The following is a 25,023-nucleotide window of genomic DNA, read 5'->3' on the forward strand; positions in this document are numbered from 1 at the left end:
GCGCATTGTCAAATGTTCTTTTTTAAATTCGTTTGATTTAACATGTTCCTTGTATACTTCTTGGATGCAAACTAGTAAATAATTTTTCGATGAACGTATGACATCAATACAGGTATAGAAAGTAAATTAAAAATCATGAAACTTTGACAAATATTTTTGTTACAATTCATGTATAAGATACGTATACAAGGTGATATAATATAGAAATAAATGTTATACAAAAATTATTTTTTAATATAATGCATTCTCTTATCTAAAAGTTGTATAACTTTGTCTTATTGTATATTTTTAAACTTTCGTCGGAGATTTTTAAAGTTTGTCTTCAAGATATTCATAACAGAGCAACAAGAAAGAATCTTCAAAAAAATAAGATCCGATTACTCTTTGTAACAGAACGTTACGTCAAACTGTAATCTTTACAGAATTGAATTCTCGTTGATGAACAACTCTTGAGTTTTGATGTCATAAAACCTGGTATTCTGTTTACTAAAGTACCTAGATAAAAATAGCGTGTCAAAACTTAAATATTTCAAATTTTAAGTTAGTTTAGAAAAATGATTAAAAAAGATAAATAATCAGAAAGTCTATAGACATTGAAGGTCTAAAGTCATTTGTCAAAATATCGTTATCGTTTAAATTTTAACTTGTAATCACAAGACAATTTATATTGACTTACATAAATTTTCCATTAGGAGACAAAGCGTAAGAACTGCGAGTTATACAGTTTATTGTCGAGTGTTACATAAATATTTATCGTAAAAACAAAGACAATGAATTTGCAAATTATAATGTATAACAGGCATTTTCAAAATCAACAATAAAATTTTTTAAAAAACTTAAGTTACAAATTGCAAAATGCGCATTTTAGTATAAAAAATCGTTCTTGCTGTAGAACTATTTTTATATCTTTAGATAAATAATCTTTGATTTATACTTGTACTTGTATACTTGTACGAACAAATTTATGTTTCCGAAGAAGGAATATATTTATTCAAAATACTATATTTCAAATTTTTATTTCTGGTTTGACCGAGGATCATGTATATATTTCTAAGGTAATGAACATTACCTAATTTCTTTGAAGTGACGTTATTGCAGAAAACTACTCATAATTGTCATTTGCGAAAAAAATAAATAATAATAATAGTAATAATAAATAATCATCCAAATTTATCTTTATATAAATATAGGTTATCCTAGCATCAAACATAACAGCAATATTGATTTTATTAGCAGTTTATGCTATTGTCTACAAATATGTACATTCTAAATAATTTGCTATCAGCGAGAAGTGAATGGGGAAATACTATATAAGGAGCAAGCAAGATAACTGCCATAATTATTCTCACATTTTTCCTTGGAAAGTGTTTTGCAAGAATTGTCAGTTTTCGTTTGTCTTTTTGAACATATTAGCATTGTCTCGTATACAATGCAAAATATTGCTGGTACAGTTTTACTTCTCGGACTATATCTTGGCTTTTTCGTTCATGGCGGGTAAGTGAAAGGATTCTCCTGAAACTTATAGAATATCAGTCATTTGCGCACAAAGATTATAAATATAAACAAATGATTTTTTTTATTGATCTTTAATCAATTATTTGCTTTTAAGTATCAAAGAAAATATGAACTCTATCATCTATCTATACTAATATTATAAAGAGAAAAGGTTTGTGCGTAGGATGTGTGTATAATTTCAGAAACTATTTAACCGATTTGGATAATTCGTTCACAGTTGGAAAGTACATTTCCTCCAAATGGACACAGATTACATTTCATTACGCTTACTCCTTCGGGCTTCAAGAACCAAACAATGAGCATAAATGAAACCCAAGTCTGATTAACGTAACTTTGTTTCGAATACTATTTACTATATTGATTTCTATTACAAATAAATGACAGGGATTTTAGAATCGCGAAGTTAAACTCATATTAGTTCTTAGTTATGCGTGGACGAAATCTAGGTAACAACTAGTATGTATATATATAAAATACGAAAATTATAAAAGCCGTGTGAATAAAAATATTCTCTTATATTACGAACTGTATTATAAATGTAAAAACTTCCGATAGTTCGTGAGAATTATTGTTCCGTATTATTTGAAATAATTGCCTTTTTTTGTTATTCGTAGAGAAACTCATGGAAAACGAAAAGATAACCATGGACTAGTTATTGAACCAATAGTTGGCAGGTTTCAACATAGTGAAGGCCCTTTATGGAATCATCATTCACAAAAGCTTTCTTTTGTTGATATTGAAGCACAAAAAATATGTAGGTTTGACCCTGTAACAAAACATCTTTCCTGCATATTCATAGGTAATCATTAATATTGTATATCTAGAGTCTGTAAAAAGAGAACAATTTCATTTTCATAAATTAATATTGATTTCTGAATTAATGATTAGAAAATGGACCAGTTGGATTTGCTATTCCTATTAGAGGAGAACCTAATAAGTTTGTAGCTGGTAGTGGTACAAAATTCATCCTAGCTACATTGGATAGTCATAAAAATACTACAGAATCACTTCCTGAAATACTTGCTGTTGTTGATACAGATCGCAATGGTACTAGGTGGAATGATGGAAAAGCAGATTCTTCAGGAAGATTCTGGGGTGGTTAGTTGAAAATTATCAGTCTAATAGATAAAAATAATAACTTAAGCATACTACATGTTTCATTTACATTTCTATAGGAACAATAGGACCAGAAGTAAATGAAGTTGTTGTTCCTAATCAAGCATCTTTCTATCGTATTAAGTCTGATCTCAAACCAAAAAAGAAATTATCTCCTGTTACTAATAGTAATGGATTAGCTTGGAATCTGCAGGATGATACATTATATTATATTGATACTCCTACGCTTCAAGTAGCTGCATTTGATTTTGAGCCCATCAATGGAACTATATGTATGAAACCTTTGAAAAACATTAAATATAAAGTACAAAACTCATGTTGAATTAAACTTGTAATAAATATAATTCATTTCAGCTAATAAAAGGATTGTATTTGATCTTAAAAAAAATAATGTTTCTGGAATACCTGATGGTATGACTATAGACATAAGTGGAAATCTTTGGATAGCTTTATATGATGGAGGTGCTGTAAGTATTGTTGTAAGAGTTTTATATATAATTAACAATATGTTTATGAAATAAATGTAATATAAAACAATAATATGAAAAACATGTATTATATAATAGGTGGTCAATGTTAATCCTCACACTGGCAAAGTAATACGCTTTGTGAAACTTCCTGTTCCAAAAGTAACTAGTTGCACATTTGGAGGGCCCTTGTTAGATACTTTATTTGTAACAACATCTAGCCGTGGTTTAAGCAAAGAGGAACTTGAGAAACAACCACATGCTGGTTATGTGTTTGCTGTAAAAGGCTTAGGAGTACATGGCCTTCCTACAAATTCATTTAAAGCATAATAATTTTTAATAATGAATATTCTTATGCACTTTATAATCATTCTGCACAAACAATATTAACAAAAAAGAAACAATAAAGATAATTAAGTAAAACTTCTGCATTCTTTTATTTTTTAAATTTTAGGAACAGTAATAAAATGATTAACCTAGCATTAAAGCACATCATCACTATTAACAATTCCGTAAATTAGTTACATTATATTGGATGAGTGTAATATAATTACATTATGTTGCACAATCAATTTTTATATCTTTTTATCAAACATCACTTAATAATATTTTCGTTTTTTAACTTGTTCACTTTATAATAAAATGATAACCTTATATTTGTGTTGTAATGGATCATTGTACGTATATACTATTAAATGGTATTAGTAAACTACTGTTATTTGCTATCTACTAGCTACGATTATCAAAGTACTAGATACTATTATCAAAGTTCATAAGCCATGATATATAATGAAGAACTCTCGCGTAGCATCTCTATTCTTTAAAAATAATTCAATCTGGCAAATTACGAAGTTTAGAGTTTACTGAAAGATTAAGTGATTTTTACATTCTGTATTTTGTACTTTTTGTGTTTTAAAAGCATTTGTTACTATACAAATTATACGTGTGTATAATAACTAGTAACTAACAGTTAACTATTAAATCAGACAAATGTCAGAAGTAACTGTCGAACCACTCGTTGGACCATACAGTCTCGGCGAAGGTCCTCATTGGGATTGTGCTTCTCAAAAATTATATTTCGTTGATATATTTGCCCAGAAAGTACTCAGATTTGACCCTGTAACAGGTACTGTTACATCTGTTTTGGTAGGTAAGTAATTAAGAATTTTGTATTACGTAATTTGGTATTTATAATCTGTTTTATAAATATATTTTTATCATTATATTAGAAAATGGACCAGTTGGATTTGTTATTCCTGTTGAAGGTAGCACCAACAAATTTGTTGTTGGATCTGGTATAGATGTAATGCTACTTTCTTGGAATAGTGAAAAAGATCTTGCAAAATGTATACCTCAAACATTGACTACTGCAGATGGTAAGAGAACAGAGATCAGATGGAATGATGGAAAAGTAGATTCTTCTGGAAGATTATGGGCTGGTTGGTTAAAAATATAAATTATTTTATATGAAAGTATATTACTCACATAGTATAAATTCTTACATATAGTATAAATTCTTACGTAATCTATTCTTCTTCTTAGGAACAATGGGTTCTGAAAAGGATGGAGATATTCCATTTGATGCGGGATCTTTTTATTCTATGGGTGATGATCTTTTATTGAAAAAACAAATATCTCCGGTATCCATAAGTAATGGATTAGCCTGGAATCCTGATAATGATATATTTTATTATATTGATTCATTTACGTATCAGGTTGTGGCATATGATTACAATTGTCAGACAGGAACCATATGTAAGAAATTTACAATGTATTTGGTATATATTCTGTGTTATGTTAACCAAAATTTACACTTTTAAATCTTAAATTTTATAGCAAATAAGAAGATTGTTTTTGATCTTAAAAAAAATAATATTCCTGGATTGCCAGATGGTATGACTATAGATACGGATGGAAACCTTTGGGTTGCTGTGTTTAACGGAGGTTGTGTGAGTGTTACTACATTCCTATGGCGATTCATAATTATTATAAAATACATTGTAGAGGAAATAATTGACATTTATTTTCTGAGAAGAGAATATGTTTAATGTTTAGGTTCTCAATATTAATCCGAGAACGGGCGAATTGTTGCGTTTTGTTAAGATTAATGGTGCCAACAACATAACAAGTGTTGCTTTTGGTGGTCCTAATTTGGATATCTTATATGTAACAACAGCGACTGTGCAATTAAACGAAAATCAGTTAAAAGAGCAACCATATGCTGGTTACTTATTTGCCATCAAAGGTTTGGGTGTTCGCGGTTTTCCTGCAAATTCGGTTAAACTACCAAATAAATTAACATAGATGTACATATAAATATTTAAAATATTGTATAAATATATAAAACATTTTTTTAATATTAAATTACTAGCATAATGAATTTGTAGATTATATATATATATAAAAGTTACATTTTTAATAGTTTTTGCAAAGAAACAAACTATAAGTTAGAAAAGGATTATTTTAAGTTCCTTATTTGAAATAAACAATACTCTATATATGTACAGATATACTGTGTTTTAATAAAAAAGATATCTATAAATTATTCATTAAAAATGTACAAGTATTTTGCTAATGTTTAATTATACTTTCCTATCTTTTTTTTTTACGTACAAAGAAAATTGTATTGATTACTGAATTTATAGAGTAGAAAAATAATATATCATTTTATTAATATGCAAGAACGTTTCCTTGGAATTATAGTGAAATTATATTCGTTATTGTGTTGCTATTTCAATCTTTACGAGAACTTTGTGAAAAGTAGTGATATTCAAGCATTGTCATCCTGAGGCTTGTCATCCTAACTAGTGAAGAATTAAACTTTCACTACTTTTTTCTTGAGATACAGATAGCCTCTTAGATATATGTATAATTTATGGAAAAATTCCATGTCAATTATTTTCATACTTTAGAATACATCTATTATTATCTATTTTCACGTGTGATAATTAAACCGTTCATATAGAATGATTCCATTAGGCACAGAAGTGAGAAGGCTAGTGAACGAAGGCTATTTCAGTCGTTCTTGATGGAAATAAAACTGTACACTGCAAAAACGTTAGAAAATATTATTTGCATGACTGTGTACCTTATCATTTATATACCACGACCATTGTAAATTGCGGATGACAAATTGCATTCAGCATGAACAATACATCAATGAACGAAATTGAAGAATGGGATGAAAAAAGAAATTATGAAGAAAAGGATGAAATACTAAAAATGTTTTCATAGCGACGATTTAATCGTCTAATGTTATAATTTCGACACTATCATTAGTGGATTTCTCTCCTTTCTTGCCAGAAACATTACTCGACTTTCCTCTTGGTAAGTCATATATATTCTTGCAGTCTGATGGCCTCAAAGATTCTGACACTTTTTGCTGAACTACACTACCTCCCGAAGACAAATTTTTCGCGTATTCCATAGTCGTCTTTATTTGCTGAGGTTTTTGTTGAGGTATAATTTCTAAATGCGAATGCTGTTTCAATTGGGAAAGCATCGAGAAAGCTTCTACGGAATTTCCTTGAGAATACGAACTCGGCAAAGAACTAGAAATATCCATTGATGCTGGTTTCGTTTTCGCAGAGGACTTCTTGTATGGTGAATATTTTGTACTTGGACTTTTCAAGCTAGCTTGAGGATTTACCGGACTTACAGAGATTCCACTCAATTCTGGTGGTATGTAAGGGGATTGCGTCATTGTCGAGTTCCCAGGCATCGCACTCAATATGTTCGATAAGTTACTCGGCAACGCAGACACTGTTTTAGCTGGTTTTGTTTTTCTAGCTACATTTTGTACATTCATCTGCGAATACGATCTTTGTGAATTTTTCTTTGACAATAATTTATGTTGTAATGAAGTTCCTGAGTGCGAAGTCGGTACATTCATAGATACTGTTTGTTTCATTCCAATCGACGGACTTAGTACTGTGTGTACAACTTGAGGAATCACAGATGGATTTGTTGTAGCACTACTTTTCAGAGGAGAATGCGATAAGGAAGGATTGTGCGCTGGTTGAGGCTCTGTTAATGACTTTGACACTCGAATTTGAGGAGCGCTTATTTGTTTTGGTGGGCTAGTCTTAACGTGCGTTTGTATAATGGATGGCTTCAACAGAGACACTTGCGTAGTTGGTGGTTGTAAGATAGGCTTCGATGGTTGTGATATTTGTAGAGATTTTGGAAGTTGAACTGGTAGAGAGTCATTTTGTGGACTCTGTTTCGATGGTTTACTTTTAGGTGGTACTGTATTTACTGGGGTTATTGATATACTAGGTCTATCTTTAGTTATTGACACAGTTGTGGTAGTTTTTGTCGTGGCTGCTTGTTCATACATAGGCGTGGAACGCACTGTTGTTGCCGTAGAATTACTTAAACTTAGTAATTGTTGCACAGTCAAATTGTTTAAGTTACTCAAATTGCTCATGGTAGGAGCAACATTCATACTAGAACTGGAGGTACTCATTGTAGGTACACTGCTAATATTAGGTCCAGTGGCAATAGTATTACTTAATCCACTGGTTAAATTTGACAAAGAGGTAAGATTATTCTGATACTGTCTCAGAATATCCTGATAATTGCCTATTTGATTTAAGTAATTCATTGCCGATAAAGGATCCATCATACTGTTGCCTAAGCCGCTTGTTAATAAAGCGGACAACATATTTGGGTCAACTAATGGATGCATAAAATAGGGATTCATCAAGGAACGATTTCCTGATGCCCCCATATAATTAGCGAAAGTAGGTTTCGCGTTGAATTGATTCATTGTATTACTACTTTGCTGCATGGCTTGTAGATATTTATTTACATTGGGTGGACGTCCTCTTGGTCGACCAGTGGATGTTAGATTTCGGTATGGTTTTCGATTTTGAGAAGATTGTGGCGACGTAGAAGTCACTTGCGGTTGGGACGCGACTACCTGTACATATCGAAAATAAAAATTGTATTAATATTGACATATTTGTACTGTGCGTTACTGGAAAGAATACTAGCGGGACAACACAGGTGCAAGGGAGTATAGTATCTGTATCGTTCACCGTCACGTATTGTTATATTTGTTGTAGTGGGATACATGATATCTGGATACATGATACCTAATGCGTCATTACGCATGCTTATCTTTATGATTATATCGAATTCTTTCCAACAACGCTTTATGATAGATAACATGAAACGATATAAAAGCATAAAATTTACAGGAGTTGGAGATGTTGCTTGAGGCTGTGTCTGATTCTCTGTAGGTGGTTTGTCAAGGCTGGAGAAGAATTTGTTTAAAACCGTCCGATTGTAATTATAATCATTACAATACTTTGTAGCAGTTTCCAAAACATTTCCTTCCAAATTCTATTAAAACAGATATAAGATATCAAATGAAATAATTATGTACTAACGATTACAATATATATTCTATTCAAAATCTTCACTTACTTTATTGCCGATATACGTTTTATATGTATCCACCAACAAAGAAGCAAGTGTTTGTATAGTTTGCTCCTTAGTTTGAAAACTTTTTAAAGCTCTCTGATAAACCCAATATGTGTCAAGAAGTACTTGAGTTCTAGCATCTGCATTTGTGTTGGATGCAAGATCAGAGGTACTTGTTCCCATTAATTGCATCTTAGTTCTAAGAGATTGTAAACAAAGAGTCAATGCTTGACGAGATAACTGCTCTCTTTCCGAATCACGTAAATATTTTCTAGAAAAATGAACCAATTTTATGAATTGAAACGTTAAACAATTTCGCTGGAAAAAGTGTTGTTGATAAATGCGTGTATAGAAGGTAAAATATATATTTTATCTAAAATATACTTGTCTGATTCTGGAATTTTCCCAAGTTGCATGCTCAATTGCATTAACATTCGACCATCGTTTGTCTCTTTCAGTACTTGCATTAATAACGTTACGGAACGGGACATATGATATGCGAAACTTCCTGGTCTATCAACTTCTCTATTTGGTATGTGCCAAACGCCCTGGAAAAGATAAGTGACAATTATTCCATTCCGAAAAAAATAAGTGATAAATATCCCATTCCGAAAAAAATAGTGACAAATTATCCCATTATGAAAAAAATAAGTGAGCAAATATATCCGATAAAATAACACAGTTATGGAAGGAAATGTTAAATAAATATATGCTTTGTTATTTTTTTTTGCTTACAACTCTTATTGTTCTCATTTAGGTAACATCCCTTTTTGCTTGAAAAAAAAAGATGAAGAAATATTTGTTCTGTTGCAATCTGTTCGCTATAATCTCATTTTGTTTGTTGCTGTACAGTGTCAGGTAAGAACTTAATAATTTATTTAAAAATTGATATAATGAAGTCACATTTGGAGGAACATGAGGAGTTCGAGTCTCATTAAACATTGATGGCAATTTAAAATTATCTCTTCTCGTTCTTTTCCGAAAATATAATCTTTAATAACTGTGTTATATCAAGTCTTAAGTTAATTTGCGTCTTGTAATCTTATATAAGATTAATTTTTTTATTAATATGAACGAAAGTTAAATGTAATGAAAGTTGAATGAAATATGAATGTAAGCGAAAATACTAAATATTAATTCACAAATGACTTTTGCAATCTAGAATGTAATATAATGTAGACATGAACGGCTCTATGTATGGCTAAATTACTGATGTTACTACTTAACGCTTGAATTTACTATTTTGTTATATCGGCCTTGTCAATTATGTAGGTTACAAAAAATTTAAACGCAATTTGTTGCTGTAGTAAAACTTCTTTAAGGTCTGCCAATGTTTCGAAAAAGATTATAATAGACACAGATGCCGGGGCAGATGATGCAGTAGCTATATTTTTGACTCTTAAGTCTGAAGATAATGTTTTAGCAATTACTTGTTCTTATGGAAATACATATATGGAAAATGTAGTTATTAATGTACTTAAGATTTTAACTGTCGCCAACAGAAGTGACGTAAGTATATCATAAATTTTACTTAAACTAAACATTCTATATTGCAATATCTTCCAGATACCTGTGTATAAAGGAGCACATAAAGCATTAATAAATGGATATAATGAATATACTGAAGATAATTACTTTGGCTCTGATGGTCTAGGAGACTTTAATTTTATAGAAGAGATCACTGCTAAAGTTGATGAGAGTAAACATGCAGCTGTAGCTCTCATAGACTTAGTAAAACAATATCCATGTGAATAATTAATTATTATCAAATTATTTAGTGCGATAAATTCAAGTTAATTTAACACTTTATATTTAATTATATTTATTACGATTTATAGATCAAATAACTTTATTAAGTATTGGTCCATCAACAAATGTTGCTACGGCAATTGCATTGGAACCTCTATTTTTAACGTATTTAAAAAATCACATTGTACTAGGTTCCAGTGTTAGCGGAGTTGGTAATATTTCACCTAATATTGAATTCAATTTTTATCAAGATCCAGAAGGTAATTATATGATACTGAATAAGAACACTACAAGTGTTTTACTTCCATGGGAGACAGCAATGAACAGTTACATAACCGTGGTAATTATTTTAAAATAAAATAATATAATATAATATTAATATTAATTTATATATTAAAAAATGATATAAAATATCAGTGACTTTTGAGCAGGACTGGCGTATAAATGTATTGGGAAAGATAAATTCTTCTATTGTGAATTTCTTAAATAAAGCAGAGAGGAAAAGTTTAACAAAGTCCAATTCGTGGAGTATTTCAGATGGAATGGCTGCTGCAATTATGCTACAGCCACAACTTGTAACAAGATCTATAATAACAAATGTGAGTCCTGTAATCGATGGACTCGCAAGGGGCTCGGTACTTGTAGATTATACTAATCTAACTGGCAAACCAAAAAATGCAAAAATTGTACAAGCGATTGATACAGATGGTTTCCAACAACTGTTATTGGACAAATTTTCTTAAACACACATATTTCGCATGTAAATACTTAAAGAAGGATAAATATTATACTAAAGATATTATACTATTATAATACTATACTATGCTATAAATATTAAAAATATTATACTATTACACTAAAAGAAGTATGATAAAAAATACTTACATTGAAAAAATTAGTGCTTTTTCTATCAGCAAATAGTCCTTGAAATCTTTCCTCTCGATAAAATTGACAATTATAACTGTCCAACAAAAGATTCCTGCATTTTATTATGTCCTTAGCAGTCTTATTGTTGAAGAAGAAATGCGATAGTCTGTAAAACGATTTGTAATGCTCCGAAAATCTTAAGATGCATTGTTCTAAACCAGCTAAACAATATGTTATTAGAGTTGCAACTTCTTCTTCAGTCATATTTTCTTCTTTTTCTACAAAAACCGAGTCCTCTTTCTTTTTCTCACTTTCACTTTCACCAGAGTCGCTCTCGGTGTCACTTGAACTATCGCTATCAGAACTATCATCACTACTGCTTGATTCATCGCTGCTACTAGAGCTAGAATTATTCGTTTCGGTTGTTGTCGTAGTTGTTTGTGTAGTTGTTGTACTTTCTTGCGAACCTCTCCTACTTAAAGTTAGCTCTTCCTTCGTAGTACTTGCAAGTTTCTTTTTATCGGGAGGTTTATCTTTCATTTCTTTATTACCTAATTGCAGATCTTCATTTTGAAACCACTTCCCTTCAAACTTTCTTGTATCTTCATCTTCAGGCGAAGATTGTCGTGTTTCCTGACTAATCTCCATCGCTTGTTTCATAAGAGCGTCCATTAAATCTTGAACATTTTCCGATTTTCCTTCACTTTCGAATACAGTACCAATTTTTAAAGATGTCAATGAGCCTTTTCTATTGTCTTCTGATTTTACACTCACCTTCGTCTTTTCAACAGTTTTCTTCGCTTTCTTTCTTTGTGATTTTGATTCATTACTTTCATCGCTCGATAATACCATAATCTCATCGTTCTTTTCTTTTTGTGAAACCATATCACAAACTTTTGTGATTACGTCATCTATTAAAGCTACAACGTCTTGCATTAATTGCAAATGAGATACGTTACCTAATTTTATCCTCTTTGCATTATCTTGTGGTAATTCTGCGAGAGGTCTTTTACGTGCTTCTGTCTTCCCTTGTTCAATACGTTGACTTGTTCCAAATCCTTTATTTGTTCTGTCTATAATTTCAATCTCCTCAATGCTATTTGAACGTCGACCGATAGTAACAATATTTCTGTCTCCTTCAGCTGTAAACTCCATTTCTCCTCCAGCATTTTTATTACTTGTAAAAAGATTTTCCTCTTTAACCTTCTCGTTTAGTTTTGAAGTATACTTCATGAAGGGGCCTTTAGCACATTTCTCAAGATGAAATTGGAGCAATTGTCCTAAAGATTTCTTTAGAGGTTTCCCCTCATGCTGTTCAAGATATTTTAATATGCTCGCATGAATTCGATAGTGTACTTCTAATGCTTCAACTGAAAAATGCTGTGGACATTTATGACTTATTCTACGTGGGTATTGTGCATTATTGTGATGTAATAGTTCACTAGCCTGCAATTAAATATAAACAAATTAGAATATATATCACCTATGTCCAATATAAATGGTATACAGATTTACAAATACCTTCGCGTAATGTTCCAAATATACAGGAGGATCTTGGTTTTTCTTTTCGGCTATCTTTCCGAGCATATATTGATACAGCCATCTTTCATCATGCGGTATTGTTCCATCTTTAGTACCAATAAATAAACGAGCACATGCTTGAAAACACTGATAAGCGATTTCTAACATTTCTTCTTTTCTAGTTTCTAAGATTTCAAATCGTTCCATACTTAACGTGTCTGTTTCTTGTTTTAGTAATCGTGAACAAAATGAATGAACAACATATGCGAATGTCCCATATTCAGTCCAAATAATATGATTACAAGAATCCAACTCGACAGCATGTCGATAACTGGATTGGGTTAATTTCGCTTTTGCTAAAAGTGAGTCTTCGTTTCTAAACATAAAATAAACAATCATTATTATTAACTTGTGTTATATCATATTAATAAAAAAGTTTGAAGTACTACTCACATTGGTTTATATTTATTTAACCAGGTTTCTATTACGGTGCCGGATGACATTGCTAGTCCAGTCCAAGAACTCAATCTTGTTGGATGAAAGCATAAATCCAATAAATAATACCGAATAGCAGGACTCCATTTACAATTTTTAAAACAAAAATCTGCTAGGAGATAATAAATAGTGGACATGGAATGCGGCAGAAGCTTCTTAACGGTCGGCATTGTGTCTCGTTCACCCATTATATAAGCCATCATTTCATCAATCACTTGATTCGGATCACTTTCTTGAGGAATTAACTTTATTATACGTTTAAACAGATCTTCTGTGTCTGCATTAATTGTTAAAGTCCTGGGTGAATGAAATTCTGGTATTTGCTTGGGTTTATAAAAATTAAACAATAACTGTGCTCCTTCCCAAGTCACTTTCATTTGAGGTACTCCATGGTCTTCTATATGTTTTGGTCGCCCTTTGTTTACTTTATTATAATGACCATATAGACAATAAAATATTTGTTCCAAATATTTTGAAACTTTACTTTTTATACTGGAAAATTGAGGGGTTTCCAATTTTGGAATAACTAAATTTAAAGTGAAAAATAAAAGTTTTGCTTCGTTGTAGCAACACCATGAGTGTCGTCCCATAAAGTCATGGGCAATAAATAAAATCATGATAGATGCTGGAACACCTTCATCCTCATCATCTGATTCAGAATAATTAGAACTATGCTTATTTTTGTATGACGATTCAGCCTTTGCTCTCTCTTTGTCTTCTTTATATTGCAAAACATAATGCAATAAGATCCAAGGCAAGACAGTTTCAAGTGGCATCTCTACAGTATTTTCCGATACATCTAATTGATTGCAAACAATGTGAACCAAATTTTGTACTAATCTCGAAAGACGTGCTTCCGGTAAATACTTTACAACAAAAGTGCTTACTTCAATTGTACACGCTTCTAATTTTTCAAGTGCCATTAGGACGGACCTCGTCCATTTCTTTTGTTCTATATCATCGGAAGCATTTAAATAATTTTGCCATGCTTCGTTGAGGCAAGCTTCCGCCCATACATAACATTCTTCGTATTGTTGTAGTTGCCATAAACTATCTAGTAACATGGATAACTGTTGTACTCTATCAACGATATTATCATTTACGGATAAAAATTTATTTCCTTGTTTTGCGAACTTGAATGTATCCTGTAATATGTAGGCTAGCTCAGCGTATTTTTTTTCGTCATACAGATTTTGTATTTCTCCTAATTTCTGTCCTCTCTGGATAGACTTAAGTTTCTTCTCCACTATTTTAATACTGATATTAGAATGATATTTACAATTAGGCAATTTTAAATAAACCATTTTGTTTTGTTTCGCCAATTCTTGCATATGACTTAGCAACTGAAAAGGTAATATCTGATTAGATAAATTAGGAAAAATCTCTTTGTGCTGGAATTGAAATTACTTACCAATTCTAAAGTCTCAATGACGATGTCTGTATCTCCTTGGCACAAAAAGATATTAGCTTTGAGCCACAAAACCCTTAGAAATATCAGAATATTTTCTTCATTTAAAATATCCCTCCTAACGCTTGTAAAAATTATATGCCCCAGTTCCTCAGATGGCATTCCTGTACCAAGTTTATCTAATCTAAAATAGACAATGGAATTCTTTAATTATTTTAATTGGAGAAGTATAATAAAACAAACAGAATAAAACATACGTTGAAAACGGTACTATGTCTGGTTTATTGCTTAACCATTTATCTGTATGCAGTTCACCAAATAATAAAGTCATTTCAGTATCTAGTTTCAAAATATCATCATCTATATCTTCTTCAAATGGTGATGGATGTGGAATGTGTTCCCTGTAGAAAAGAAAAAATGCATTTTATTATCTGAGACATGTTTACATAGAAAAGCTCACATTTATTTGTTATACCTCATAAAAGTATATGCTTGCAAATATATCTCTAATATTCCTTTAGACCATTCTTGGTTCCATTTGGTGCTTAAAAATTCCGTATATTTTGCTATAATTATCATTAAATTACTCTTACTACTATGTTCATTAATGAACATATTTACTTCGGCTACCTCAGATTCTGTACCGAAATAATTTTGTTGTTGACTATAGAAGAAAGAAAATTAATTATTGCAAAAACTCAGTTGCTCATCCTTAAATAAGACCTACCTTGTTTCAGGACTCGGAGATTTTGAACTGTCAGAACTTTTAACTGCTTCTATAGTATTGCTATTATTTTCTTGATTAGCAAACAATTGATATAAATCCATTGTATCCATAGAATCGTCCATATTTTTAGAATGATCGTCTTTGGTTAATTTTACTGTATCTGGCCTAAAATATTAACAGTTTATATAATATTGATTATAAGTTACATAAGTATAGAAATGTTTTATAAATACATACAATAATGTACTAGGAAATATTCTTCTAAGAGTTTCTTCTAATTGAACATCATCTCTTTCAGCTTCTCTTCTATTCGAACTTCTTACTCTTGCAGAACGTCTCATACTGTTGCAACTCCAAGCCCATTGTTGCAGAAAGCATAGAGCACTTCTCCTCCTTTTTTTCACCTTTTGTACTTCTTCTTTTCCTTCAATCTTTACATTCAATTTTTCTTCTGCCTTACATTGTACCTCTTCTTCTTTCTTTGAGTCTTTTTCATCATTGGATTTGTTACTATCCTTATCACTAATATTATCATTTTGTGCTTCATTGCCAGCATCATCCATTATTTTCTCCAATTGTAATTTATCTCCATTTTCATTTACTTCAAAGTTATTTTGTTCATCTAAATCATTTTTTACTTGACTTTGTTCTTCAAATTGTACAGCATCAGTATCTGAAATTCTCAAAAGGTCTTCATCATCTATTATTTGTACATCACTGGAACATGATTTTTTATCATCTTCTATTTCAATATCCATCATAGATTCGGCACCACCACATTGATTGTCATCAAATGTTTCACATGGAGAATTTGCATCATCTATTTCCATCTTCATTGATTTTTCAACCTCATTTTCATTCTCTGTTATGGTATTTTGCAATACTTCCTGATCAGTATTAACATCATTATTTCCCTGAGTATCTCCCTCAGTATGAGTTTTGGCTGTTTCTTCAGAATTATGAACAATTAGATTAATTCTACTAACAAAACTCAAATTATTTTCTGTAATATATCTATGCATATCTAATAAACATTCTCCTAAATCTAACCAAGTATAGTTTTTTATGGGTTTTCTTAGTGTTAGATCTGGCAATGGTTTAGGGCAGAATTCTACGCTGCATGTTTCTGCCCATCTTCTAGCAATATCCTTTGCTTCTGCTATTAACTTATCTCCTATTTGATGATCATATTGAGTATATAATGGTGGATCTAATTGCCAGTCACTATTGTACAATTTATAGCATTCTTCAAGGCATGGAATGTCTTTAAATATTTTATCACGAAAAGCTAAACCTTTTACATAATTGGGATCACGTTCTAATGCCATAGAAATGTACAAAAGACAATTCATATAGTCAGGAACTGCATATAAGGCAGTTATCATGTTATCTAAACATGGCCAATGGTTTGCATTGCATTTTAAACCTTGCTTAAATGATGAACATGCCAATTCTAAATTTGAGATTTTCATAGCTAAGATACCTATTCTATGCCATAATGTTACATCTGTATCATCTAAATTAGCTGCTTCCCAGTAATTTTCTACAGCTTCATTGTAGTTTCCCAACATGGCCTGTATAGCCCCGATATTCTTGAAGCAAGAATATTTTAATGACAACATTGGCCTAGATCTACCATCAGGTATTTCAGGTTTTTCAACTTCATCCAGCAATTCAGTTTCTAAAAGATCTTTAAAAATATGCAGCGCATCTTCTTGTTTATTTTCTTTTAATAATACTAAAGCTTTATTATATTCGGTAAGAGCTATTTGTTCCTGAAACAGATATAAACAAATCCAATTTTTTAGAGTTTAATGAAACATATGTTATTAATAATGAACAATAAATTTTAGTTCCTCTGAAGAATAAAAATTCAAAGGAAACAGATTCAAGAGTTTACATGAATCATAGATGACTATTTAACTAAATAATGTGTTTTTCGATTATAAAATGATCTATAAAACAAAACAACCTTAAATAAAATATAATTAATTATAGTAAATTAAGACAGATTATTATAGATATTTAATTTTCTAAATAGATATGTAATCTGAATGTTCTCTGTGTATAGTTTTATATAAAATTTGAACACCGATAGAAATTAACCATGTTTTAATAACTGAGAAATTCATAGGTTAAGTTCTTAAAGAAATAAAAAATTGACAGTGTTGATACGTACTTGAGCTTCTTTCGTGATACTCGGTAAATCTTCCTCTTCACTTTCTTCGCTGGATTCTTCGTTCAACGCCGATATCTTTATCATTTTAAAAATTTTTTTACAAATTCGATCTTACATACAAAACATCAACAAATCAAGCAATCCTATTCAATGTCGCCATGTTACTGAAAGTATGCAACGTGCTAGTTCGTATATATACATCTCATATAGGGTGTTCAAAAAACAAGCATGTATTTCTTATAGCTCGAACGCTTTTTATTTATTTTTTAATTTCTTTATAGAAATTAATTTAAATTAATAATTTCTTTATAGAAATGTAATTCAGACGCGTGTATATTCTTCACGCGTATATTGCGTCGTTTACTTGAAATTATTCTTTATACACCCTGTATATGCATTATCTGCGAACCCCGAGATAATTTAATGCACAAGTTTTGCACATATTGTAATGTTAATTCTCATTTTATATTAATAATAATATAAATAAAGTAATAATATTATAGTTGTTTTGCTTGATTTATTTAACATTTTGCAATCGTATAAGCTTTTATAAAACTTCTACTATGTAAATTTGTCGACATAACGTAGCTTTAATCATCTTCTGTTTTTCTTAATTATCTTTATCATTAGAATTACGATTTAATTATTCATTCGTTTATCCCAATTGTGAAACGTAAATAAAATACATTCAATTTTCTTGCGCGAAGTAGAAAATTGTGTTTGAAGGAATCAAATTCAGCAGTTTTTACAAATCAAAAGATACACTCAGGTCATTGAACTGTTGTACTTAATATGCAACAATGTTTATGATTTGGGGTAAGTATTGCTAACACACATTAACATTTTATTGTATGTACTCATTTATAAGCTAATAAATCTAGTTATTAAAAACTTAAACACGGCATGTTTTACATAAGACATCAATAAAATAATAGTACTTAAAATCTAACTTATACGCGAATACATACACTGCTAACACATATGAAGGTAGATGTACCTATCTATGAACTAGTGTTTTTCTCGTGTTTAGTAACAAAGTTTGACGAAAAATTTAATGTAAAAAAATATTCTACATAAAAACACCAGTTTATACAAATGTAGTTATACTATTTCCAACATGTTGAATACATTTTTATTATAAATTATATAAAAGTATTTTATTTTATGGTAAACAGCTACTATAAATTTGTATTTACCTCTTAGTAGCTTAGTAAGACCACAGACTATTACAACAAATTAAATAAAAATATCAGTGTAATAGGCATTGTTGGAATAATAAACGAGGTAAAATACAGCTAATTATGATTACAAATATAAAAATCAGTTTTATAGAAACAGCTTGAGGAATATGGTAGTAATTCTTTGTCCCCAAATATGTATATCCTAACTAATTCTACAATATACAATAATTATTATTGTTGGCACTCGTATACTGTAGTACAAATAATAGCTTTTTATTGACGCGAAATGTTGATATTGGATTATAGTTATATAGAACCGAACCTGCTTTCTTAATTGCATTTACATTAACGTTTTGAGCACGCGAAAATAGAGATAAAACTTGTTATAATAACTATGTACATTATAGGAGACTGGTTCGCAAGTGGAGTACAATCTGTAAATACGCAAAATCTCCTTGATTCTGTAATTATAACAAATAAGAGTATCATAAGGAGAATTCGCATACCTCCTTACGAAGTATATAAAACTCATTGGCGCAATGGTGAGATATCTCCATATAGGATGAAGATTAATAAGTTCCGATATTGTATCTTTACACAGTTTTAAGAAGTTAATTTCTCTTTCATAATTTTGTTACCACAAGTTGTTCATGATTTTCTTTAGATCCCGAAATACAGAGACATTATTGGGCAGCATCTTTTCTTCTACCTGTCGGAACAATCTTCGTTCTTGCTTTGATAGTTATTTTGATGGTAATATTTTGTTCATAGTTTCTCATATATTCATAACAAAATAATCAATTGTTATAAATTATATTCATAAATGACAGTCATTTTAAATTTACAATTATTTCAGGTTTTGTTCAAAAGATGTCCACAAATGGTTGCCGTGATTGTCGCAGCGATTCTTGGCGTCATTATTGTATTTACGACGGTGATATCAATTAGTCATGCACCGATTTATGCTTGACAATCTTTAATACTATTGTTCCAAATATGTGACATAAAATTTTATCTTTTATAGTATAGATTTTCCTAAAACATTATAGATAAAGACTGGTGTAAAGATAGTTGTATCATCAGCGGAGACAATTACACGTCCGCACATATTAAATATTTTTATATGTATATTTTTTTATAATAGAAAAACAAAGTATTATTTTATCAACCACTAATATAAGTACTCTACTTACTACTAGCAATTCTTGCTACTTAATTTTATTTCAATCATATCCTTTGACACCCTTATCACTTTCTGTTCATAGCTTTGTAATGCTCCTTGTAATCTTTGATAGCTCTAAAATTGGTATTAATATTTCTATTGATGTTTTTGTGAAAGAAATACATGTATACAATAGGAAAATTACGTACCTCGGAAAAGGTAGGATTTTCTTTGACTTCTTTTAATTCATATAATAGCACTTCTAAAATGTTAAGTGGCAACCAAACTGGTGTAGTTACGGATGTCAAGTGCGTTTTAAGACCGAAATTTTCTTTACCATCACCCATAACAGCATTAATGTATTCAACTCCTAACTCGCTAGCTTCTAATATTCTACCAGCATTTAACATAAGACGAAGAAGTTCGGCAGCATTTCGTTTCTATAGTAAATACCAAGTGATCTTTTATTATACAATATAATATAACAATATATTATACAATATGATATAATGATTAAAAAATTATTTACCTTGTATGACATCAATAACCATTGAGGTATAAACGCTCCTTCTTGAAGTAATTTCCGAGTGACTGCTTTATGCAACTCACTGTATCTATCTTTTTCATGCTTCAACGTTAAATATTCTAACAATCTCCAAGCGGTGTTTGTAATATTTGTATTTGATAAACCAATGTCAAATATATCGTTTTGAATAAGCCAGTCCCATGCGTTTGGATCTTCTCCTCGACTTAAACGTATACACTGTGAAGCGAGACTTTCAAGCACGGAACTTTTATTAACATTAAATTCATCGCATAAATGCAACGCTGTCGTGTATAATCCAATAGTTGGTAGTATAATAATTAGCTCCGAGGGGCCAGCATGTGAAACAATATGCAACTCCGAATTTATTTTCGATACTTTCAATCTTGCATCCACAATGTAGTATTCCCTTTTTATATCATTTAATTCAAGAACTTCGACTTGTTTTTTTATTTTATAATGCAAAATATCTTCGCTACTGATGCTTCTTCTCGTTTGTACTTCATAATCCATTTCCTCCAAATAGTTCTGATCAATTACAGGCCTAACGATCCATCTATACTTTTCAGAGACAAGATGTAATGCATTAATACAAGCTAACAAGCACTGAGCTTGCCTTGATACGATCGCAACAGATTGTGATTCTTGACTTAATCGCATAGCTTGCTCGTACATCACTGATGCAGCTGTAAAACAAATCAATTACTGTATGAAAAAAGGTTTAACACTGATTTCATAATAAGTTAAAGTAATACCTTTCCGCATGTTCCCTTTATCTATGTGAAAGCTATATAAAAAATTGTAGTAATTATTTTCTATGAGGTCCACACTCCTGGCTCTACCTTCTACTATTCTCTCTAAATCTTCATACATATCGACATAAGGAAATGAAATTAAATCTATTAATTTTTTACGTTCAAAGAGAGTCACTACCAATTGTCTCAAACAATCTACTCTACGTGCAACGTCCGGATTCGAATTTAAGCAATTGTAAGCTTTTATATGGTGACCCAGGTTCAAATGTTGCATGAATACTATTGAGTGAAGTGTTGGCAAATTAGGATCATCTTTATCAGCCATTAATATAGCTGTTTCAGCGAGCTCTATGATACAGTCGGAAGCATTATGTTCCTCAAATAATTTGATAACTTTTAAGTAATACTGAATTAACGAACTATTTTCGGATAGTACGCTAGATTCGAGTAAGGCATCAGCTAGAAATTCATCTGTCAAAATTCCTCTAGAAGCTCGAAGGAAATGATCGCAAGCTTTATGCGCTTCTCCCATTTCAAGTAACGCGACTGCTAATATAAATTTCCTCGATGCACTGTTCCACTCGCACCATGTATTCAGAAGCCTCACATACTCTTGAACCAACAAGAACTGACAACTAGACAATAGCCATTCGGGGAAGATAAAATTTCCTGATCTCGGCCATCTGATATATTTTTTATTAAGGAAATATATAAAAATTTTAAGACAAAAAAGAAACGTATACCACGTATATAACTAACATATACGCACGTGCATAAATAAATCGATAGTTTTATGAAAGGATACACGAGCTGTGCGATGAAAGTAATATGCGTTAACATCCCATAATGCCATGGAATTAAACTGGTCGCATCTAAATTTGTATGAGCCATCAAATTGTGAGCATGTTTTGCACCACTGTTCTCTATAAATAATTCTAATAACGATGAAGATCGATGTTGCTTGAATCCTATATTTGCTCTCGAATCAACAAGTTTCAATAATGCTAGACGCTGAACACTAGAATCTAATAGAGATTGTACAGGCATTGGTAATGCTGTGGATTCACATATCCACGTCACAACATAATAAGCTTGCATTAACACAACTGTCTTAGGTGCTAATGATGATTTTATGGAATGTAATGATCGTGAATCAAACAATTCAGGTCGTAGTAGTATCATTTGTTGTAAAATTAATAAATTTCTGCAGATTGCAAATCTCAATTGTGTTATTTGTGCTACACTTTTTGATATTGCCGAGATGCCTAAGTGACTACTAAAAAAGTGATTTATATTGAGTAATAGTATCGAAGCATCATGATCATCATTAAGATGTACTTTGTTTGGTTGTCCAAGATCATATGTTAATGTTTCTAGCAACATTGCCATAGCGCTGGATATATCTCTAACATTTGATAATTTGTGACAGCTAAGATGATGTGTGACAAAGTTACTAATCGGTTCTTCCGACTCTAACATCAGTTTTGACAATAAATCATCGATAATAGTGTCTGGACTTTTTAAATGATACAGCTCTCTCTTTACCGCTGTTTTAGTTTCTTCAGGTAATTGTTCTTCTAATAGTACTAATGCTGACATTAAAGTAATAAGATCCTGACATATATCTTCGTCTTGTGACAAAACCGGCGTTGTTTTGAATCGGGATGTATATGATCTTTCATTACAAAACATTAAATATTCTAAAGCTTCCATTGGTCTCAAAAGCGAGAAGCACGACTTTTTAAGTAAAACTACTCCGTAAACGCTAGGCAGTAACAACAATCCCACTGGCCTTGTACTATTGGCATGATACTGTATAACCCAAGAATAAAATTTTGACCAACAACGATTGGCAATTTCTAAATAATCTTCATCCATAAGTTCGTAATCCATAATTTCAGCTTGTATCTCAGCTTCTACCGCAATACACACGCGTTCTTTCAATTCCGCAGCAGAAAGAATTTTATCTTCCAAAAAATTAGATCTTTTGTATATGTTCAATGCTTTTGTTATATCTGCCAAAGAGAACTGACCAGGGTGAAAAATGTAATTGATATATGCTTGTCTTGGATCAGTATCAGCATCACTAAGAATGTAGTCTCTGTCTGGCGTTTGTTCTAGAATCGCAGCTTCCCATTCAGAATTAACGCGTCCACCACTCAATGATAATTGAGCATGCGTTACTTCAACTGTATCCATATCAGTGGTTCTCCAAACAGCCCATAATCGAGTAGTGGTAAAGAAAAAGTCAACTAAATGTTGCTGTAAAGATTAATACATATAAAAGTTGTTTTAAATGGCAACTAATTTGTAATCAATATGAATAAATGCGAATAGTACATACATCTTGCGCGAACTTGGTACATAATCTAACAAATTTAAACATCCCATTATCTTGAATTGGCTTTAAAATACTAAATTCACATCTAGTACTAAATTTTAAAAATGTTCCCAAGTATAATTCATTATTAGGACCCAATGCTTTTCTTAATATATGACCTTGTGCACCTTGCGAAGCAATGCGATTATCTATCGCCGTATCAGTCACGGCCACACATTGAGCTTTGTTACAAGACCACATACGGATATTACCTTCACGACACAATGCAAACAGATATGTATCACTTTCACAACTATGTATTGTTAATGACATAGCCACATGGGCTTCAGAATTGCGTCCTCTGAAAGCAGTTGCAATACCACTAAGAAATCTTGGCACTATTGAATCTTGTTTTAATTCACTGCTATGTACAAGGCCAGTTTTTGTATCTAGCCTCAGGAGAAGTATAGTTCCAGAATTATAAGCAAGAGCAAACAGTGCTTCTTGTGGTGGAATAAGCCATGATGCAGCTGCATGAGGAACTGGAGAATCTATAAAAGAAAAAAGGAAAAAATTAAAATAATTGCTGTGGATACTATATTTGAAAAATGTTATTTTTTAAATTCTGTCACGAATTACTAACTTGTAGTTCCTGCATTTGTGATAACATGAAACATATGTGGATCTTCCTTAGTTCTTTTCACATTCTGCGCAGACATTTCACTAAATATTGACTGTGTACCTAAATCTTTATATGTACTTAATGAGTGTTCCTATAAAATAACAATTTGTTAATGCAATATCTAAAATCATACAATATTCAATTACTACCTTCTGGAAGCTACTTACATTTTTATGAATTCTTTCAGGATGAGGAAATGATAACTTATGAACACTAGAAACGGTTGCTATTAATATAATGACTGAATTAATTGTTTCATGTATGGAAATGCCATCCAAAATGGGTGTATCTGTAAACTTATATCTTACTCTACAGTTGGCTAAATTAATATCTAGACTATGTTCAACCAACTCAAGTACATCATGACAAATACGCCAATAAATAAACCGATTCCGTGTAAAATATTTCGAGCCATCATTGTATGAATAGCCTCCTGCTCTCTCTGGAACTTTTATGTCCTGTAAGGTACTTTGGCTTCCGCCTATAAAATAATATAATTACAGAGACAGGTACTGTATAACTATTTTCTATTTGAAAAGTAAGGTTAGGAATTCAATTTATAAGGTTTAAAGCGTAATATTCTCATAATTAATAGATGCTCTCATAAATGGAAAATAAGTATCTTTGATATACAATAAAGAAATTGATTTTAAATTATTTTGAAAGAATAATTTCGTGTGTTCCATGAAAATAAAAAGGTTATGGTTACATACCCGTGTTCAACGTGATTTCGTTCCATTTCTCTGGTACAGTTTGATCAGGCACAACTTCTCGATATCCCAAAGGAAATTCTTCCATTTTTTACTTTGTTTATGAATAAGTATTATGTCAATTTAACTTTTAAATCATATTGCACTATTGCTCAAAATTTTAGCGGGCACCAAACATCGGTGCACCGAGTGTCA

The 25,023-nt window shown here is 31.1% G+C and overlaps 6 protein-coding genes across 8 annotated transcripts; 4 read left to right on the top strand and 2 right to left on the bottom strand.

Annotated features, from left to right (window-relative positions):
* Nucleotides 1-138: 138 nt before the first annotated feature.
* LOC117154615 (calcineurin-binding protein cabin-1) lies at nucleotides 139-17,646 on the bottom strand. Its single transcript, XM_033329752.2, has 14 exons — nucleotides 17,475-17,646; nucleotides 15,533-17,070; nucleotides 15,296-15,460; nucleotides 15,044-15,232; nucleotides 14,826-14,969; nucleotides 14,572-14,752; nucleotides 13,119-14,503; nucleotides 12,666-13,041; nucleotides 11,163-12,590; nucleotides 8,913-9,076; nucleotides 8,532-8,799; nucleotides 8,301-8,447; nucleotides 2,042-8,022; nucleotides 139-1,512 (listed from the first exon to the last, which is right to left on the bottom strand). Exons 1-13 carry the CDS (start codon nucleotides 17,556-17,558, stop codon nucleotides 6,340-6,342), a joined length of 7,752 nt encoding a protein of 2,583 aa, XP_033185643.2. The 5' UTR covers nucleotides 17,559-17,646; the 3' UTR covers nucleotides 139-1,512; nucleotides 2,042-6,339.
* On the top strand, nucleotides 1,360-3,521 carry LOC117154619 (regucalcin-like). Its single transcript, XM_033329759.2, has 6 exons — nucleotides 1,360-1,494; nucleotides 2,130-2,314; nucleotides 2,404-2,613; nucleotides 2,691-2,903; nucleotides 2,986-3,098; nucleotides 3,198-3,521. Exons 1-6 carry the CDS (start codon nucleotides 1,430-1,432, stop codon nucleotides 3,426-3,428), a joined length of 1,017 nt encoding a protein of 338 aa, XP_033185650.1. The 5' UTR covers nucleotides 1,360-1,429; the 3' UTR covers nucleotides 3,429-3,521.
* LOC117154621 (regucalcin-like) lies at nucleotides 4,089-5,664 on the top strand. Its single transcript, XM_033329760.2, has 5 exons — nucleotides 4,089-4,248; nucleotides 4,328-4,537; nucleotides 4,641-4,853; nucleotides 4,935-5,047; nucleotides 5,154-5,664. The coding sequence occupies exons 1-5, from the start codon at nucleotides 4,089-4,091 to the stop codon at nucleotides 5,400-5,402; spliced, it is 945 nt and encodes a 314-aa protein (XP_033185651.1). The 3' UTR covers nucleotides 5,403-5,664.
* LOC117154618 (pyrimidine-specific ribonucleoside hydrolase RihA) lies at nucleotides 8,256-11,160 on the top strand. 2 transcript variants are annotated; one of them, XM_033329758.2, is made up of 6 exons: nucleotides 8,256-8,390; nucleotides 9,286-9,386; nucleotides 9,851-10,037; nucleotides 10,095-10,275; nucleotides 10,367-10,617; nucleotides 10,709-11,160. In XM_033329758.2, exons 2-6 carry the CDS (start codon nucleotides 9,316-9,318, stop codon nucleotides 11,018-11,020), a joined length of 1,002 nt encoding a protein of 333 aa, XP_033185649.1. In that variant the 5' UTR covers nucleotides 8,256-8,390; nucleotides 9,286-9,315; the 3' UTR covers nucleotides 11,021-11,160. The 2 variants fall into 2 exon arrangements, with proteins under 2 accessions (XP_033185649.1, XP_076481846.1); XM_076625731.1 differs by lacking the exon at nucleotides 8,256-8,390 and adding an exon at nucleotides 9,042-9,060 and having other exon boundaries at nucleotides 10,709-11,094.
* Nucleotides 17,647-17,929: 283 nt separating the features above from the next.
* On the top strand, nucleotides 17,930-19,857 carry LOC117154420 (uncharacterized). Its single transcript, XM_033329387.2, has 4 exons — nucleotides 17,930-18,290; nucleotides 19,063-19,197; nucleotides 19,320-19,408; nucleotides 19,512-19,857. Exons 1-4 carry the CDS (start codon nucleotides 18,275-18,277, stop codon nucleotides 19,623-19,625), a joined length of 354 nt encoding a protein of 117 aa, XP_033185278.1. The 5' UTR covers nucleotides 17,930-18,274; the 3' UTR covers nucleotides 19,626-19,857.
* Nucleotides 19,453-24,964, bottom strand: Nup160 (nuclear pore complex protein Nup160). 2 transcript variants are annotated; one of them, XM_033329383.2, is made up of 10 exons: nucleotides 24,832-24,964; nucleotides 24,286-24,599; nucleotides 24,080-24,209; nucleotides 23,461-23,987; nucleotides 21,922-23,378; nucleotides 21,117-21,799; nucleotides 20,347-21,047; nucleotides 20,027-20,257; nucleotides 19,849-19,952; nucleotides 19,453-19,690 (listed from the first exon to the last, which is right to left on the bottom strand). In XM_033329383.2, exons 1-9 carry the CDS (start codon nucleotides 24,914-24,916, stop codon nucleotides 19,851-19,853), a joined length of 4,230 nt encoding a protein of 1,409 aa, XP_033185274.1. In that variant the 5' UTR covers nucleotides 24,917-24,964; the 3' UTR covers nucleotides 19,453-19,690; nucleotides 19,849-19,850. The 2 variants fall into 2 exon arrangements, with proteins under 2 accessions (XP_033185274.1, XP_033185275.1); XM_033329384.2 differs by lacking the exon at nucleotides 24,832-24,964 and having other exon boundaries at nucleotides 24,286-24,407; nucleotides 24,478-24,591.
* Nucleotides 24,965-25,023: the final 59 nt, after the last annotated feature.

The sequence above is a fragment of the Bombus vancouverensis genome, chromosome 16 (assembly GCF_051014615.1).
Source record: "Bombus vancouverensis nearcticus chromosome 16, iyBomVanc1_principal, whole genome shotgun sequence".
NCBI lineage: Eukaryota > Metazoa > Arthropoda > Insecta > Hymenoptera > Apidae > Bombus > Bombus vancouverensis.

Bases quoted from the DNA above. Each gene is read 5' to 3' on its own strand.
- LOC117154615 (XM_033329752.2), bottom strand. From the start codon at position 17,558: ATGATAAAGATATCGGCGTTGAACGAAGAATCCAGCGAAGAAAGTGAA. The intron at 17,071-17,474 runs GTACGTATCAAC...TATCTGTTTCAG, and splicing joins GTATCACGAAAGAAGCTCAA to GAACAAATAGCTCTTACCGA. The intron at 14,504-14,571 runs GTAAGTAATTTC...TTACCTTTTCAG, and splicing joins TCATTGAGACTTTAGAATTG to TTGCTAAGTCATATGCAAGA.
- Nup160 (XM_033329383.2), bottom strand. From the start codon at position 24,916: ATGGAAGAATTTCCTTTGGGATATCGAGAAGTTGTGCCTGATCAAACT. The intron at 24,600-24,831 runs GTATGTAACCAT...ATTATTTTATAG, and splicing joins CGAAATCACGTTGAACACGG to GCGGAAGCCAAAGTACCTTA. The intron at 23,988-24,079 runs GTTAGTAATTCG...TTTCTTTTATAG, and splicing joins CACAAATGCAGGAACTACAA to ATTCTCCAGTTCCTCATGCA.
- LOC117154619 (XM_033329759.2), top strand. From the start codon at position 1,430: ATGCAAAATATTGCTGGTACAGTTTTACTTCTCGGACTATATCTTGGC. The intron at 2,904-2,985 runs GTATGAAACCTT...AATTCATTTCAG, and splicing joins GCCCATCAATGGAACTATAT to CTAATAAAAGGATTGTATTT. The intron at 3,099-3,197 runs GTAAGTATTGTT...ATTATATAATAG, and splicing joins CTTTATATGATGGAGGTGCT to GTGGTCAATGTTAATCCTCA.
- LOC117154420 (XM_033329387.2), top strand. The intron at 19,198-19,319 runs GTGAGATATCTC...GATTTTCTTTAG, and splicing joins TAAAACTCATTGGCGCAATG to ATCCCGAAATACAGAGACAT. The intron at 19,409-19,511 runs GTAATATTTTGT...CAATTATTTCAG, and splicing joins CTTTGATAGTTATTTTGATG to GTTTTGTTCAAAAGATGTCC.
- LOC117154618 (XM_033329758.2), top strand. From the start codon at position 9,316: ATGAAGAAATATTTGTTCTGTTGCAATCTGTTCGCTATAATCTCATTT. The intron at 10,038-10,094 runs GTAAGTATATCA...AATATCTTCCAG, and splicing joins CTGTCGCCAACAGAAGTGAC to ATACCTGTGTATAAAGGAGC. The intron at 10,276-10,366 runs GTGAATAATTAA...TACGATTTATAG, and splicing joins CTTAGTAAAACAATATCCAT to ATCAAATAACTTTATTAAGT.
- LOC117154621 (XM_033329760.2), top strand. From the start codon at position 4,089: ATGTCAGAAGTAACTGTCGAACCACTCGTTGGACCATACAGTCTCGGC. The intron at 4,249-4,327 runs GTAAGTAATTAA...TCATTATATTAG, and splicing joins TGTTACATCTGTTTTGGTAG to AAAATGGACCAGTTGGATTT. The intron at 4,538-4,640 runs GTTGGTTAAAAA...TCTTCTTCTTAG, and splicing joins TTCTGGAAGATTATGGGCTG to GAACAATGGGTTCTGAAAAG.